Below are 13,711 nucleotides of genomic sequence, written 5' to 3'. Positions count from 1 at the left end.
TGCCTGGGGTTTGAGTAACACAGGCTGTTGGGTGAACATGCCTAGTCCTTCTCCCAGCCCCCAAGGGACATTTCTCTTTCCCCTCACAGAGGACCCAGACCCGCCAGCTCTGCTCAGACCACATGTGTTGGGCAATTTGCTTGGGCTGGTTTGAGACCCGTCCTTTTTGTGTCCAGACCCATTTCCATCAGCGGCTGGGCAGGTACATGCCCTCCTCTTATTGCTGCTGTTGGGACGGACAAGGGAGGTTAACGCGCGTGTCCACGTCTCATGGAGCTGACCTGGGATTTTGTCCAGCTGGGCCCCTGGAGCAATCGAGGGGCTGCAGGATGCACAAGGGCCTGGGCAGCAGACGTGCTGAAGGCAGCACCGGGACCCAAGCCCAGGGGCTGCTGCGAATACCTCCACAGAGGCCCCCCAAGGCCCCACGTCCCAGCAGCGGGGCTGGCTCAGCAGCTGCCGTGGACAGGCTGTGGCCGTGCATTCTGGCACACCTATGCCTGGCTGTGCAAGGCCTTGGGAGGAATGGAGTTTGCCATCAACAAGTGGTGAGGGCTGGCGTGGCTCTCGGCCCTGCTCCATCCTGAGGCTGTGTTGTGGAAGCCTGCCCTTTCCTCTGAGCCCAAGCTGACATGTGCTGCCCCACCCCGCCCAACGACCCTGGCCTGGTGACCCCAAGGCCTGCATTATTGCAGGTACGGCTAGGCCAAGCCCATTCTGCTCTCTTCTTGGCTTCAATGTCTCTCCCAAGAAGTGGCTCCAAGTTCTGGCTCCTCCCTGGCCTTGCTCACCTATCTGTTCATGAGTGAATGAGTGAGTGGGGTGACTAAATGAGCCAGGCAAGGAGCTGTGCATGATCACCACCCTCCTCCTGGAACCTCCCTCACCCAGAACTTGGCGCGGAAGAAAAAACAAAAAGACCGTCAGCAGTGCTTGTAATTCCAATTCTTAAAAAACAAATTCCCCCAACAAAACACAAAACTCCCCATCCCAAACCAGCTAAGCGTAACACGTTAGCATTAACAGCGTTAACAGAAGAGAAAGGCGCAAAGTCACACACGCGCGACATCGTGGTGGGCGGCTGATGTGGCCGGAACCCAAGGGGCAGCACGGCTGTACATTGCCCCACAATAAATAAACACGGTGCCCTCCCATCAGGGAGACGTGAGGGTGAAGTGAAGCACAACGGCTGGACACACACTCGCCTGTTATGCCAAAATCTGGCTTAAAAATAAAATTAACCGACAAGCAGGAACGCTCAGGACACCTGTCAGTAGTGTGATCAGGAGTGGAGTCGGCCCAGAAGGCCGACGTGGCAGAACCAGGGTGCCCGGGGCCCCGAGCCCCAAGGTTGCAGCCCGGGCCCCCAACCTGCCTTCACAGATGCTGGGGAGGCACACCCCTGGTCTTTCAGTATAAATGGAGCTCAGGGCCCCCTGCCCCTGCAGGGGTGACAGTACCCCACCCCCAGAAGCCACCGAGCTCTGGACACAGTCACCTGTCCCCTGTGCTCCGCCAGGTCACATGGAGGGCCGGTGGTGTGGACCATGAGGAAACCCAAGTGCCGGCCCCAGACTCCACAGGAGGAGGCCAAAATCTGCCATGAGGCTGCTGGAGGCCCGTGGAGAGGCAGAGGGCAGTGCCCCGTGTACGCCCGAGAAAACTGAGGCCCCAGCAGAGTCTCACGTCAGGCCTCCGGCTTTCCCAGTGACATTCTGCCTCCAGACGCTGAGCCGGGCCCCAGACGTGTGGACCGTGGCCTGGGAGGATTCGGTTGGTGAGGAGACGCCAGTGGATGCTGTGTTGGGAGCCACAAGCTGGCAGGGTCTCCGGACCAGCATGGGCTGGGAGGACTGGACATCTGGCTGCCTCCACGTCCATCCTGGGTCCCCCAAGCTGCTTGTTGTGTCTCTCTGGGCCCATCGGACCACGTGGGGCCCTGGAGTCTAGGCGGGTGACGGCTGGAATGGCCACGCGGAATTCACGTGGCCCCTGGGAACCGGCAGCAGCTGAGCAATGAGGCCCAAAGGCTTGGCTCAACCCCACCTTGACGGGAAGGTCAGGGGTCACAGGCCAAGGCAGGGCCTAGAGGGAGACTGACCGCGGATGACACTGATGCCCAAGTGGCCTCCGTGGAAGACAGAGAGCCCACCCAGAAACGCCAGGCGAGCTTCTGGCCCTTGGCTGCCTCCCGGGGAGAACGCTATGGGAACCACAACAACAAAAGCACAGCCTCTTTTTGGGAGCAGGGGGAGGCTGGGTGTGTGCGCTGGCCCCAGCAGGACTCAGGCGGTCTCCGGAGCAGGTGCAGCTGAGGCCGGGCACCAGGGACAGGTGACGGGGGCGGGGCCGGCGGGGCCTCGGCCAGGGAGCTGGGAGCACCCCAGACAGCTGCCAGGGCTGCACCCAGCCCCTGAGGCCTGGGGTGTGGGGGCACAGCCTCGGAGCCCCTAAGGGGTCGAGGCGTCTGCTCACAGATTCCAAGTGTGAGGCTTTCAAAGAACCAGAGCCTGATTCCAAAACTGAGGCAGAACAGGCCCGAGGCTGCACTGCCCATCACCCACCACAGGAGCCACCGGACTCCTCGGGCCTCTGCTCAGGCTGGCGTCCAGACAGGACCTTGGAGGTGTTCTGTGTGACAGGGTGTAGCCCCCCGCACCTCCCCCCAACAACTGCATGTGCTGATGGGAGGTCCGGGGTCGCCCAGCCGCCCCTGACCTCTGCTTGGAGCTCCCTGCCCACAGCAGGTGCCAGGGCACCGCTGTCCACCAGCCCGAAGCCCCTGCTTCTACAAGCCTCTAGGCGTTCTTTCTCTTCTCCGGGGGAGGGGAGGAAGCTAGCGCAGAGCTTTAAGGCAACGAGACGTAAGCCCGGAGGTTAGTTTTACGAAGTCACTGCATCTACAACGGAGAAACAGGGAAGCCGAGCACATGGGTCCAGTCCACCATCCAGAAACTGGTGACAGGACCTGGCCCCTCGGAGGAACACTGTGCTGCAGACAGCGTTCGGGGAGAAAACTTTTCCACCCCGTTTCTTTAAAAAATAATTGTCTTGGTAATGTCAACGCAACCCAAGACTTAAGTTAAAAAAAAAATACAAATAAACAAAGGTGAGAAGGGAGGAGGCCCAGTTTGGGAGGAAGCCCACGGCCTCCTTGGTCCGAGGTTCCTGCCTCCACGCTCGAGAGGTATCCGCGGACGTCCGCCTTCGGGGACTAAATTCGTACCAGGATTCACCGTGGCCCGGCCGCCTCCCAGGGCAGGGACAGCGGAGGCCCCGGAGGAGCTGCCTGGATGGTGGGACTGAGTCGCTCTCTCAGGGCGGCCTCCTGGCTCTGGTCGCTTACGTCTCCTGGGGAACTACGTGCATGAGCTTCTGGCACAGGACCGTTGTGGAAACTGTCGGGAGGAGAGAGCATTACTTGGGTACCCTGGCCTGGTGCCTGGGGGTCAGGGACCTGGTGCCTGGGACGTAGGCTCACCCAGCCCCAGTTGTCCTGAGTCCCGAGGTCTTAAGAGAAGTCAGGAATTCACGTGTGGGCATCAGGCCCCAGGCCTCCTGCTGGGGGGGCATGGCCTGTGCCCCTGGCTATCTGCTAGGACTATTACTGGAAGGTGGCAGGGATGGTCAAGGATCCTAGTAAGGGAGGATCCTAGCAATGGAGGGAGCAAGTGAGCTGCCTCCACCCCTCACCCCAGTTCAGACCCCAGAACCCATAACAGGATGATGGGCCCGGCTGCCCACATGCCCACAGGCCTCAGAGGGGCTGGAGCAGGCGGGTGTGTGTGCTATGGCCTGGGTGAACCCACGGACGCTCCACGAGCATCACTGGGGGAGGGCGTTTCAGGACGGAGGGGCCCTGAGTGTGTGTGACCGCTCACATCATTTCACTGATGGACAACGCCCTGGGCCCCAGGCAGGTGGCCAGCAGAATTCTGGGACGGCTCCCTGCGGGGTGTTTAAGCCCACCCAGGAGCCTGTCACGATAACAGCGGTCTCAGCGCAGTCCTGAACAGGCCTGTCAACAAGCCCCGTGGCCGCTGTGAGGGATCCCGTTTTCTCCTCCCCTGCTTTTCTAGGTCAGCCGGCTGGCTTTAAGCTGGCGGCAGACGGGGGGGGATTTTGTTACTTGGCAAGAGCAGCCTGGTTTTCTGGAATCCCTTGTTTTGAGATTAGCTGGTGCCAGGCTCAGCATCTTATCCTGAAATACGTGGGCCAGGTCACTGCCAGACAGGCCTGGCTTGGCCACTGAGGGCCCCTCAGCCAGGACCTCGCACATCCAGATGCTGACCCCCCTCCCCCGCCCACCGCCAGTGACCCAGGGCGGGGGGCACTGTCTACTGTGCTGCTCCTGGCCACTGGACTAAGGTCAGGGGAGCACAGCCAGGTGGGCGGGACAGATCCCCGGGGAACGGAGGAGGCCTGGCAGGCAGGGAGGGACTCACAGATGCTCTGAAGCAGCCACTTGGGTTTGTCTCTCCACCAGACCCCAAGGAAGTAGACGGGCAGGCCGCTGAGGATGATGGTGAAGCCGATGCCACACTCCACGGGGGTCTTCCAGAAGGAGACGGCGATCAGGAAGAGGCAGGCCAGGATGAAGAACACTGGGAGGGCCAGGTGAACCTGCCAGGGGGGCCGCAGCTGATGCCAGGGAGCCTGGAGTCTCCTCCATGTGTCTCCTCCCGTCCACACCTGCCACGACCCAGCCACCCTTGGAACCCTCCCTCCGCCCCTGCTGGAGCTGGCCTCCCTCGGGGCCCACCCAGCCTCTCCCGCAGACCACCAGACAGCCCTGTGCCTGGCTAAGCCTTCCTGATCAGGGTCACCATGCTGCCTGAGCAGTGTCTCTGCTATCTGCCAGGGCCTGAGGTTCCCCCGGGCTGGCCTCCCTGAGCTGTGCCGGCCTCTTGAGAAGCGGGACCCCGCCGCGTTCTCCATTTACCCAGCTCAGCAAGGGCAGCAGGCAGTAATTACCAAAAGACCAGCGGGAGCCGGCGGGTGACTGGGAACAAGCAGGCTTCTCAAGGTCAGGGGAGGGTGGACTCCCAGGTTCCCACATCACAAGGAGGGAACCCTGCCCCCCACCACAGTCGCCTGATGGGGGGTGACGCCTCTGGGAAGACCGCGGCCACCACTAACAAGCAAGGTGTGCCTGACTTCTCAGAGGGCCCTTGTAGACAGGCTGGACCACAGGTACACAGCCACTGGGCAGACAGCCCCACCCATACACAGCCAGGGGCCCAGGGACACTAGTCCCCCTCTGCAAACACTGTGCCTCCCGCCAGGCGGCCTGTCCACGCACAGACTCCACCCTCTGTCTACACACTGGCAAGAGACCTGGGGAGAGCGAGGGTCCCCTAAGGTCAGCCCAGACTGCCAGACCCACGCCTGGCCTCGCGGGGACAGCATCGCCCACAAGCTGGGAGCCAGGTGGACCAGGGCACTGAGGTCGCCCTGGTGCCCAGGGAACCTGTCCAAGGCAGGAAGGCCGGGCCTGGCCTCTGCAGGACTGTGAGGTGGGGAAGCAAGCGAGGCCTGTGTCAGCTGCAGAGGGGCTCCGCCCTCGACCTGACACCACTGTTGGGGGGCAGAGCCAATGTGCTCGCCAGGGACCCGGGAGGTATGTGGCCCCCTCTGTGCAAAAAAACGGCTGCTCTTGGGGAGCGGCCCCCAGTACCAAGTGGAGGAAAGGGAGACGCCCTCTCAGACCAGGCAGACAGGGGGCAAACAGTCTGAATGGACCAAGCAGGGGCAAAGTCAGGGGACATGCCCCGCGCTGCAGCCTGTCACAGCACCCCCATCCCTGGTCACGCCAGCGCCCACCCCTCCCCAGACAGCGTGGCAATCCTCACTCTCCCCATCCCCGGCCAGACAGCCCAGTCCCCTTGCCCCGCACACCCGCCTGGCGTGGCAGCCTTCTTCTGCCTCAAGACAAGCTCTAGAACAGCAGGGCTTTAGGGGCTCATTTGTGACCTTGGACGAACCCCAGCACCTGGATTCACATGCCTGGCCATCAATAGTCATCAACCAAGCTCAGTCCCTCATCTAGATCAGAACATCTTCATGCACTGATTAGGGTGCCCTTAGGGAAGGCGCCCTGAGCCCTCATCTGTGGAAGGGACAGCGTGGACGCCCAGCCCTCACCTTGATGGGCCGCTCCAGCTCCGGCTTCTGGTAGCGAAGCCAGAGCATGCCGGCGATGGCCAGGGCCACGCAGAGCCAGTTGAAGAAGCTGAAGAAGTTGATGACGGAGAAGATATCTTTGGAGAAGGCGTAGAGCAGAGTCATAACGCACTGCAACCAGAGGGCAGGCCGTGAGCCTCGGGATGTGCCCGGGGGGAGGGCTGACCGCACGCACCCTGTCCCGTCTTAGCAGAAGAAGTGGTCAGCACCACACACGGGCCCTCAGAGCAAAGGGACGTGTTGATGGCAGGGTGGCTGAGGTCCTGGGCTTCACGAAGGTGGCAGAGGCCACGTCTACCCTGGTTGGGAGGTTTGACTTCAAGTGCCTCTACGCTGATTTCAGATTTGTTTTTTAAACAACTACCGTGTATTAATTTTGGAGAAACAACTACCTTGTGCTCCCTGGCATCCAGGGGCGCACTTGGTGACGGGTACAACACTTGTGCTAACCTGTTTACATCTCATCTCAGCCTCTGATCCCCAGCCTGGCCGGCATCAGGTGGAGCCACAACAGGGGTTCCCAGACAGGGTGTGCCCCCCACCACCGCCGCCCCATCTCAAAGCCCCCAGTGATCCCCAAGGGACATACCTGTCCTCCACCTGCCAGTAACCCCCCACTGGGGGGGGGGGTCCTCACTGTGGGACTCACCGTGAACACCAGCGAGGGCACAGGCGTCAGCAGCCGCGGGTGGATCATGGAGAGGATGGAGGGCAGGTGGCCCTCCCGGGCCCCCACGAAGAACAGCCTGCGGACAGAGGGGCGGCGGGCTGTCAGCCTCGGCCGAGGGATCCAGGCAGGTGGGGGTGGAGGGGCCTGTGCCGAGGGCTGCACTCCCTGCCGTAAGCCTTGGTGTCCCTCGTGGACAGCTGCTGGGGAGTCCTGTCAGCCTCGGCCCTGCAAGGTCCAGATGAACCCACGAGGGTCTGGATGGACAGGGTAGCTGTGTCACCTCTAGGCAGGGATGTGGGTTATTTCCAAGTCATGTGACAGCCTGACGGCTACATTATTACTCAAAGTAACAAGAAAGAGAACCCTCAGAGCTCACGTGAGGAAGCTGTGTGCAGTAGCGACCCGCGGGGCAGCCCCACCCACACCCCGTCCTGCTCTGGCCCCACGGGACCTATGGGACAGAGCCGCCCCGGCCGGGCTCACCTGGAGGACGTGAAGAGGGACCCGTTGACGGAGCCGAAGCAGGACAGGCCTACGAAGACGGGGATGATCCAGGACATGACGCCCAAGTGGTAGTTCCCAAAGTCCTGGATGGACACGGACCGTGAGCCCTGCCCGAGACACCCCCCGCCCTGCAGTCCCTTCCCAAGACACCTCCGGCCCCGGAGTGCCCTTCCTCATCCACACAACCCTCCCTGAGGAGCTCAGTATTTATTCAGATGGTGGACCGGCCTCTGAGGTGGGGCTGGAGGTCTGTAATGGACTCAGCCCCTCAGCTCTAAAAACAACTGGTGCCGGGACCACTGCCGCTGAGCCAATCTAAAACCGTCCGGGTGGCCCGAGCACCAGCGCCGTTAAAGCCTCCTGTGGTCCCCACGTGCAGCCAGTACCCTGCACGCCTGGTGGGCCTGGCCAAGCACTGGCTCAACCCCTCCTAGGAGGAGGGTGGTTTGCAAAGGAGGGGCCCGCTCTGCTCCTGTCTGAGCTCGGAGGGCAGGGCTGGCATCTTACCACGGCCACGGCCTCTGAGGTAAGCATCTGCTCGGGGGTCAGCGTGGTGAAGTAGGCCAGGTTCGTCAGCACGTACACCAGGGTGACGATCGGGAGCGAGATGATGATGGCCAGGGGCAGGTTTCTGAGGGAACCGGGCGGGCATGTCAACAAAACAAGGCCCAGTGGACCCCTCAATGGCTGAGCCCACACCTCACTGCACAGGGAGCGGCACGTGGCTGGAAGGCGGTGCATGGGGCGGGGCAGCCATGCAAACATGGGCCTCTGGCCTCCAGGCCAGTATCTGTGGACTTCCTACCCTTTCTGTGGGAGTATGCTATTCAAGGTCACACAGCCGCTGTGAGCCCAACCCCAGGGACCCTCCCTGCACTGCACTGGGCTGGGCCCAAGGATGGGCTCTTGGATACAGCCAGGCTTCTTCCTCCTCTCAGGTGAAAATGATGAAAACACACACCTCTGTTCACACACGTACCTGTAGGGATTAATCATCTCCTCTGTGACAAAATTCAAGTAATTCCTAGAATTCAGAGAGCAGACTCTTACTAAACATTCCTTTTGTCATTGGAACAAAAGAATGTAGATTCCATGGGACCCTTCCTGGCTGCCCTGGGCGGGGAGAGGGGACCCCCATAACCCCCAGGCCCCTACTGAGATGGCGATGGTCCTGCCCCTCCCCACACCCCCAGGCAGCAGCACAGTCTCCGAAGGGTCAGCAGTGTCCGCAGAGGTTTATCTGGGGGCACCCTTCTTGGGGGCCAAGAAGAGCACCAGGGCTGCTGTGGGGGCCCCTCTGTGCTTCCTTGGGACATGAGGGGTTTCCTGCCCCCAGAATCACCATGGATGACCGAGACATGTGGCTTTCTGGGCGCTCTGGAGCCCAGGCATTCTAGAACTTACCATCCCCCGTAGGCAAAGAGGCCGCTGTATAGCGCCAGCACGATGTTCCCCACATCCAGCTTGGTGCCTTCAAAGGAGGACCTGGGATTCAGATTCGCTACGTCACCTGGCAGAGGCCAAACAGACAGAAAGGAATTCTGGGTTAGACAGTGCAGAATCGAGGTCAAGCCACAAGTTCCGGAATGTTCCTGGAGCAAAACATGGTAACAGACAAAAATGCAACAGATTAAATGCACCTGTGAGCCACCCGGGGCTGAGGGTGCGGGGGCCGAGGGAGCTCGGCTCTGCCCTGAGCTCGAGGAACACAGCCCCCAGGGCCCTCCTCTGGCCCCCTAGATAGGACTGGTGGCTCTGTAGACCCCCAGCCATGCTGAGCACCCCTGTCTGTCTGTGCCTGGGGGATAGGACACCCCGTGACGTGGCTCTGGGCCAGAGACCCGCTCTCCCCCTTAGTGCCAGGAGCCCAGAGCTGTAAACCCAGGCTTCTCACCCCTGCCCCTGGACACAGCAGACCCAAGGGGCTGGAGCTGGGGAAGGATGGTGGGCTGCTCCTTAACCCAGATGGACATACTGGCTCTTGGACACAAGGGGGCTGGTTTCTCAGCTGACCATTTCTACCCCAAAAGGCCCCAGGTGTCCAGGGCTTGTGGCCGCGTGGCTCGACCTTTGCCCCACCATCACCTGCCACCTCTGGCTGTGACTCCTGTGTCCTGAAAGGACACGTGTCACTGGATTCAGGGCCCCAGCAAACCAGGGTGGCCTCAGCTCCAGCCCTCTCTTTTTCTAAATAAGGCCAAATCCAGATTCCATTAGACGTGTCACAGGGGCCCCCCTCAACCTGGTACAATAGACATGAAACATGGGGGCCTCAGAAGGGTCCTTGGCTACTAGCACCATGTCTGGCCTGCCTGTTCTGGGCTGTTACACCATTGGTGAAATGGCCCCTTAACACCCAGGGCCGGAAAGACGATTTCCATAATGAGGGGCCAGCCTGACAGTGGGAACTGACACAGTGGGGGGTCAGTTCCTGGCTCCCCAGCTCTGGGGGTGGCGGCGGCACTGATACACACCTCAGCAACCATCACCTTCGTGGGAGGGACTTGCAACAGAAGCAGAGCCAGTGTGCCTGGCACATGGGGCTGGAGGAGCTGAGCGTCCAATCGGGACAGGGACAGTCTCTCACCCGCAGGTGAGGGTCTGAGAACAGCTGGCCCAGGTCCCCAGGGGCCAGGCTGAGACGGGACCCCAGGGCTGCCACATGGGTCCCTGTGGCCCACGGCCAGTGGGTCTGCAGGTCTCTCGGGGGATGGGGAGACAGAGGCTGCCACGCCACCCCTGGGGCATGACAGGTGGCTCCCGTGAACCCCTCCTTCCACCCAACTGAAGCCTGCACTTCCTTCCAGGCAGCACCCATGTCCTCCGGTAAGCTCCTCGGGGGAGAGACGGACCCTGAGTGCCTGTTTCTGGGTCAGCATGCCTGCGCTATCTGCCCTTCACCTCCAGCCGAAGCTATGAGACGGACGGGGGACGCGTGAGGCCGCTTCTGCCCACCAGATGAGGCCATGGTCTCGTGATGAGCACGGGCTCCGAGGCGGCTGGCACCTCACCCAGCCCACCGCCCACACGTGATCTGAGTAGGACGCCCAGGGCCTGAGACTGCCCAGTCACAGGGTGGTCAGCAGGGCTGGGGGGGAGGGCACAGAGAGCTGGACAGTGCATCTCAGCACAGCACCAGAGCCTGGCCAGTCCCCACACGATGTTCTGGAACTTACATTCCTTTACAGCTGTCCCACCATCAGGGATGCGGAGGCTCAAGGCCACCTGCCAGCGGCCTGGTTCTGGGACCACGACACGCCCACCACTCCCAGAATTCTGCAGCTGCTCCCGAGCCCAGGGGAGCCCCTCGCGGCTCCACCACCCCAGGTCTGCACAGATCCCGCATCCTCACATGCTTTGCTGCCGCTGCCACTGCTTAAGCTCTCGTCACTGCTTCTAGGGCATCAAAGGTCTCTGCCAACAAGGGCTCCTTCCAAGGAGTGAACCTGCCTTTCTCCTCAACCTGCCCCACTTCCCTACCAGGACACGCCTCGTCTCCTGCGGATTCACAGGCAGCTTCCTTGCACACAGGCTGCTGAGATAGACCTCAGTGCATCGGCTAGAACTGGCTCCCACCTCAAGCACAACCCTGTAGTGACACTGCCTGCATGTGTGTGCACGTGGGTGTGCACCCATGTATACACACAAGTGCATTAGTGGGCTGGAGACACCGCTACACAGAACAGCTGCTCTTTTTGCTGAGTATGAAATTCGAGGCTTGAAATACAAGCTGGGTTTTCAAGTAAGAACCATGGTTTTTAGCCCTGACATCTGGAAGCTTCTGTTTTCATCAAGGGTTTACTCAGCTCTGTGGACACCAACCAGCCTGGTGTCCTGACATGAAAGCATCATCGCCCTGAGACAGTGGATGGAATTCCTGTCCCCAGAATTTACTAGATGCACCGGGTGACTTGTAGCCTTGAAACCCCAAGAAAACACAGCGGCTCTGCCCGAACTCAGACTGAACAATCTCACTGGGCTGCCCAGGGGCCTCTGAAGGACAGGAGTGGCTGGGCTGTCCTGCGGGGAGCTCCTGAGTTGTCTGGGGCCTCATTCCCTGTCTATAAAGTGTCCGACTCCCCCGGAGGCAAGTGGACATCCCTGCATCCCAGACCCCACATTCCCCCACATCACTCCTGGCACAGCGTGGGGGTTTGGGGGAGCTCCGCCAGGAATCTGGCAGCTTTGGGCTCTGACCCACTACTGAAAGCCCCTCTGGACTGCCCCCACCCTGTCATCTCCCTCCTGCCGAACTGTCCCAAGTGAACGCACACAGGCTCCCCCAGTGGAGCTTCTGGGTCTGTCTAGCCTCTGTCTGCTGGAGGGCCTCCCAGATCAGGGCCGCAGTTGCACTGGGCACCCAACCAAATGCTGTCCAAGCGCTGCCCTCCTCTCCACGGGCGCCTCGGAGAAGGCGCCGGCTCTGCTGGCTCCACACAGCACTTGGCCGGGCCCCCCAAGACGGCCACAGCTCAGGAGTGACTGCGAAGGGACAGTGGCTCCACCCATGCCGTCCATGCGTCCTGTTGGGAATGGAGCCCTCGACGCAGGTCTGGAGAGCTGAGGGGGGCCACCTGCCTGTCTCCAGAGCAGCAAAAAGCCGAACGAGGCCACCAGAGCCCCACGGGGTGATGCGTGTGGGCAGCTGCCCGGTGCCAGCGGCCAGCACAGGGGACACACGGGAGAGGCCTTCTGGGAGGGCAGACCCCAGACTCCACACTGATCTCAGCCACCCACCGGCCTCGGCAAGCAGGGGACATGGTGCTGACCAGGGACACACCTGGGATTGTCACGTGGGGCGGGTTGGTGGGGGGTTCATCTGGTTGGTGGAGGCGGGTGCTGCTGGACACTGCACGAGGAGGCTCCCCCGGCAGATACTGCCGGGTGGAATCCTGCCCTAGAGCGATGACAGGTGTCCGAGCCATGCGCAAGGGCTCCCACGGACCCCAAGCTGGAATGCGAGCCTTGTTTAAACAGAGCTCCAGACACCAGACAGACACGAGAGAGATGACTGTGCCGACCCCCCACCCCCGCCCATGACCACGGAGCTCTCCATGCCAGCCGTCCTTACAGGGCCCCTGGGCTCACAGGAGGCAGACAGGAAAGACGGGGAGATGGGGAGACAGGGGCAGACAGACGGGGAGCATGCAGGCCCTCCTGCGGGGCCTGGGGTGTGCGAATCCAGCAGTTCAGTGGGGTCCCCTGGACCCCCCTTCTCTGGGGCTTCTCTGCAGGCCTCACAGGGCCACAGGAAGGTGAAAGCTAGTGGACAGCCACACACCGGCCCTCGGGCAGCTCTGGGCACCAGGCAGCCCTGCCTGCCCGCCAGAATCCCTCTGAGAACAAGGGGGTTGAGAGGGGAGTGTTCACAAGGCCCCAGAGAGCCCATTTCAGGGAAAGCAGCCCAATCCCTGTGTCATGCAGACAGGGCCGTGGGAACCAGCCAAGAAAACCCGGGGGTGCAGGCACCCCACCCTCAGAGGGGCCGTGTGCACAATGCGACACGCCAGCCCCTCTGAATCAGAGGACAAAGGCTCACCAAGGTCTCTGGGTCCCCCTGGGACTGGCCTGGCCTGTCACCCTCACCACGGCTGGGCCTGGGCCCAGGCATGGGAACCCGCAGCCAGTCTGGAGATGGCGGCTGGCGGAAAGCCAGAAAAATCCCAGAGCCTCAGGGTGACCAGGACCTGCCCCTGCCACAGCCCCCAGAACCCCTCCCCGGATGGGAGGCCGACTGTGAGAAAGTCACTCCCCCAACCAGGGCGGGGGGTGTCCACTGCATTGGAATCTTTCGCTTGGTCCCTCTGTAACTCCTGGACCACTGGTAACACAGTGGTCGTGTATGTGGTGCCAGGTGCTGAACAGAGTACCCCTGACAGTTCATATCCCCCTGGAACCTCAGAACGTGACATGCTCTGATAAAGGTCTCTACAGATGTAATCAAGGCAAGGATCGCAAGGTGAGACGCTGTGGACTAGGTTGGGCCCCATTCCTGTCCTTATAGGACAGAGATGTGGGGGCCACGTGAGGATGAGACTGTGTGATGTGGCCATGAGCCTGGGGACCACTAGGCAGGAAGGCTCCCCCTGCGGGCTTCGGAGGGAGCTCAGCCTGGACTGTGGACCAGCGGCCTCAGGCTCTGAGGCCAAAACTGCAGTGTCTGAAGCCCTGTCCGTGTCCTGTGCTGCAGCCACCCCAGGACACTCTGCAGACTGAGGGCTCAGATGCCCCAGTCTCCACTCTGCAACGCACGGGCACGGCTGGGACGTGAAAGAGCCTGGCCGCGGACCCCACGTCTCCATCACTGGCTGAGTAAGCAGGAGCTTGGCCGCAGGGCTGAGCTCTGCTGAGAGT

The 13,711-nt window shown here is 61.5% G+C and overlaps 1 protein-coding gene across 1 annotated transcript in view; it reads right to left on the bottom strand.

Moving 5' to 3' along the window:
- Window positions 1–918: 918 nt before the first annotated feature.
- The window catches only part of SLC7A5 (solute carrier family 7 member 5), a 28,962-nt gene continuing 16,169 nt past the window's right edge, over window positions 919–13,711 (bottom strand). Inside the window, exons 3-10 of the mRNA XM_020905843.2 lie at window positions 8,762–8,867; window positions 8,337–8,381; window positions 7,865–7,988; window positions 7,337–7,440; window positions 6,833–6,929; window positions 6,145–6,294; window positions 4,446–4,623; window positions 919–3,398 (exon numbers count right to left, since the gene is read on the bottom strand). Coding sequence (XP_020761502.1) covers window positions 3,343–3,398; window positions 4,446–4,623; window positions 6,145–6,294; window positions 6,833–6,929; window positions 7,337–7,440; window positions 7,865–7,988; window positions 8,337–8,381; window positions 8,762–8,867 — 860 coding nt within the window. The 3' untranslated portion in view covers window positions 919–3,342. The remainder of the gene's footprint in view (window positions 3,399–4,445; window positions 4,624–6,144; window positions 6,295–6,832; window positions 6,930–7,336; window positions 7,441–7,864; window positions 7,989–8,336; window positions 8,382–8,761; window positions 8,868–13,711) is intronic.

This window comes from Odocoileus virginianus, chromosome 20 (genome assembly GCF_023699985.2).
Source record: "Odocoileus virginianus isolate 20LAN1187 ecotype Illinois chromosome 20, Ovbor_1.2, whole genome shotgun sequence".
NCBI lineage: Eukaryota > Metazoa > Chordata > Mammalia > Artiodactyla > Cervidae > Odocoileus > Odocoileus virginianus.
This window is presented reverse-complemented; position numbering and strand designations above follow the sequence as displayed.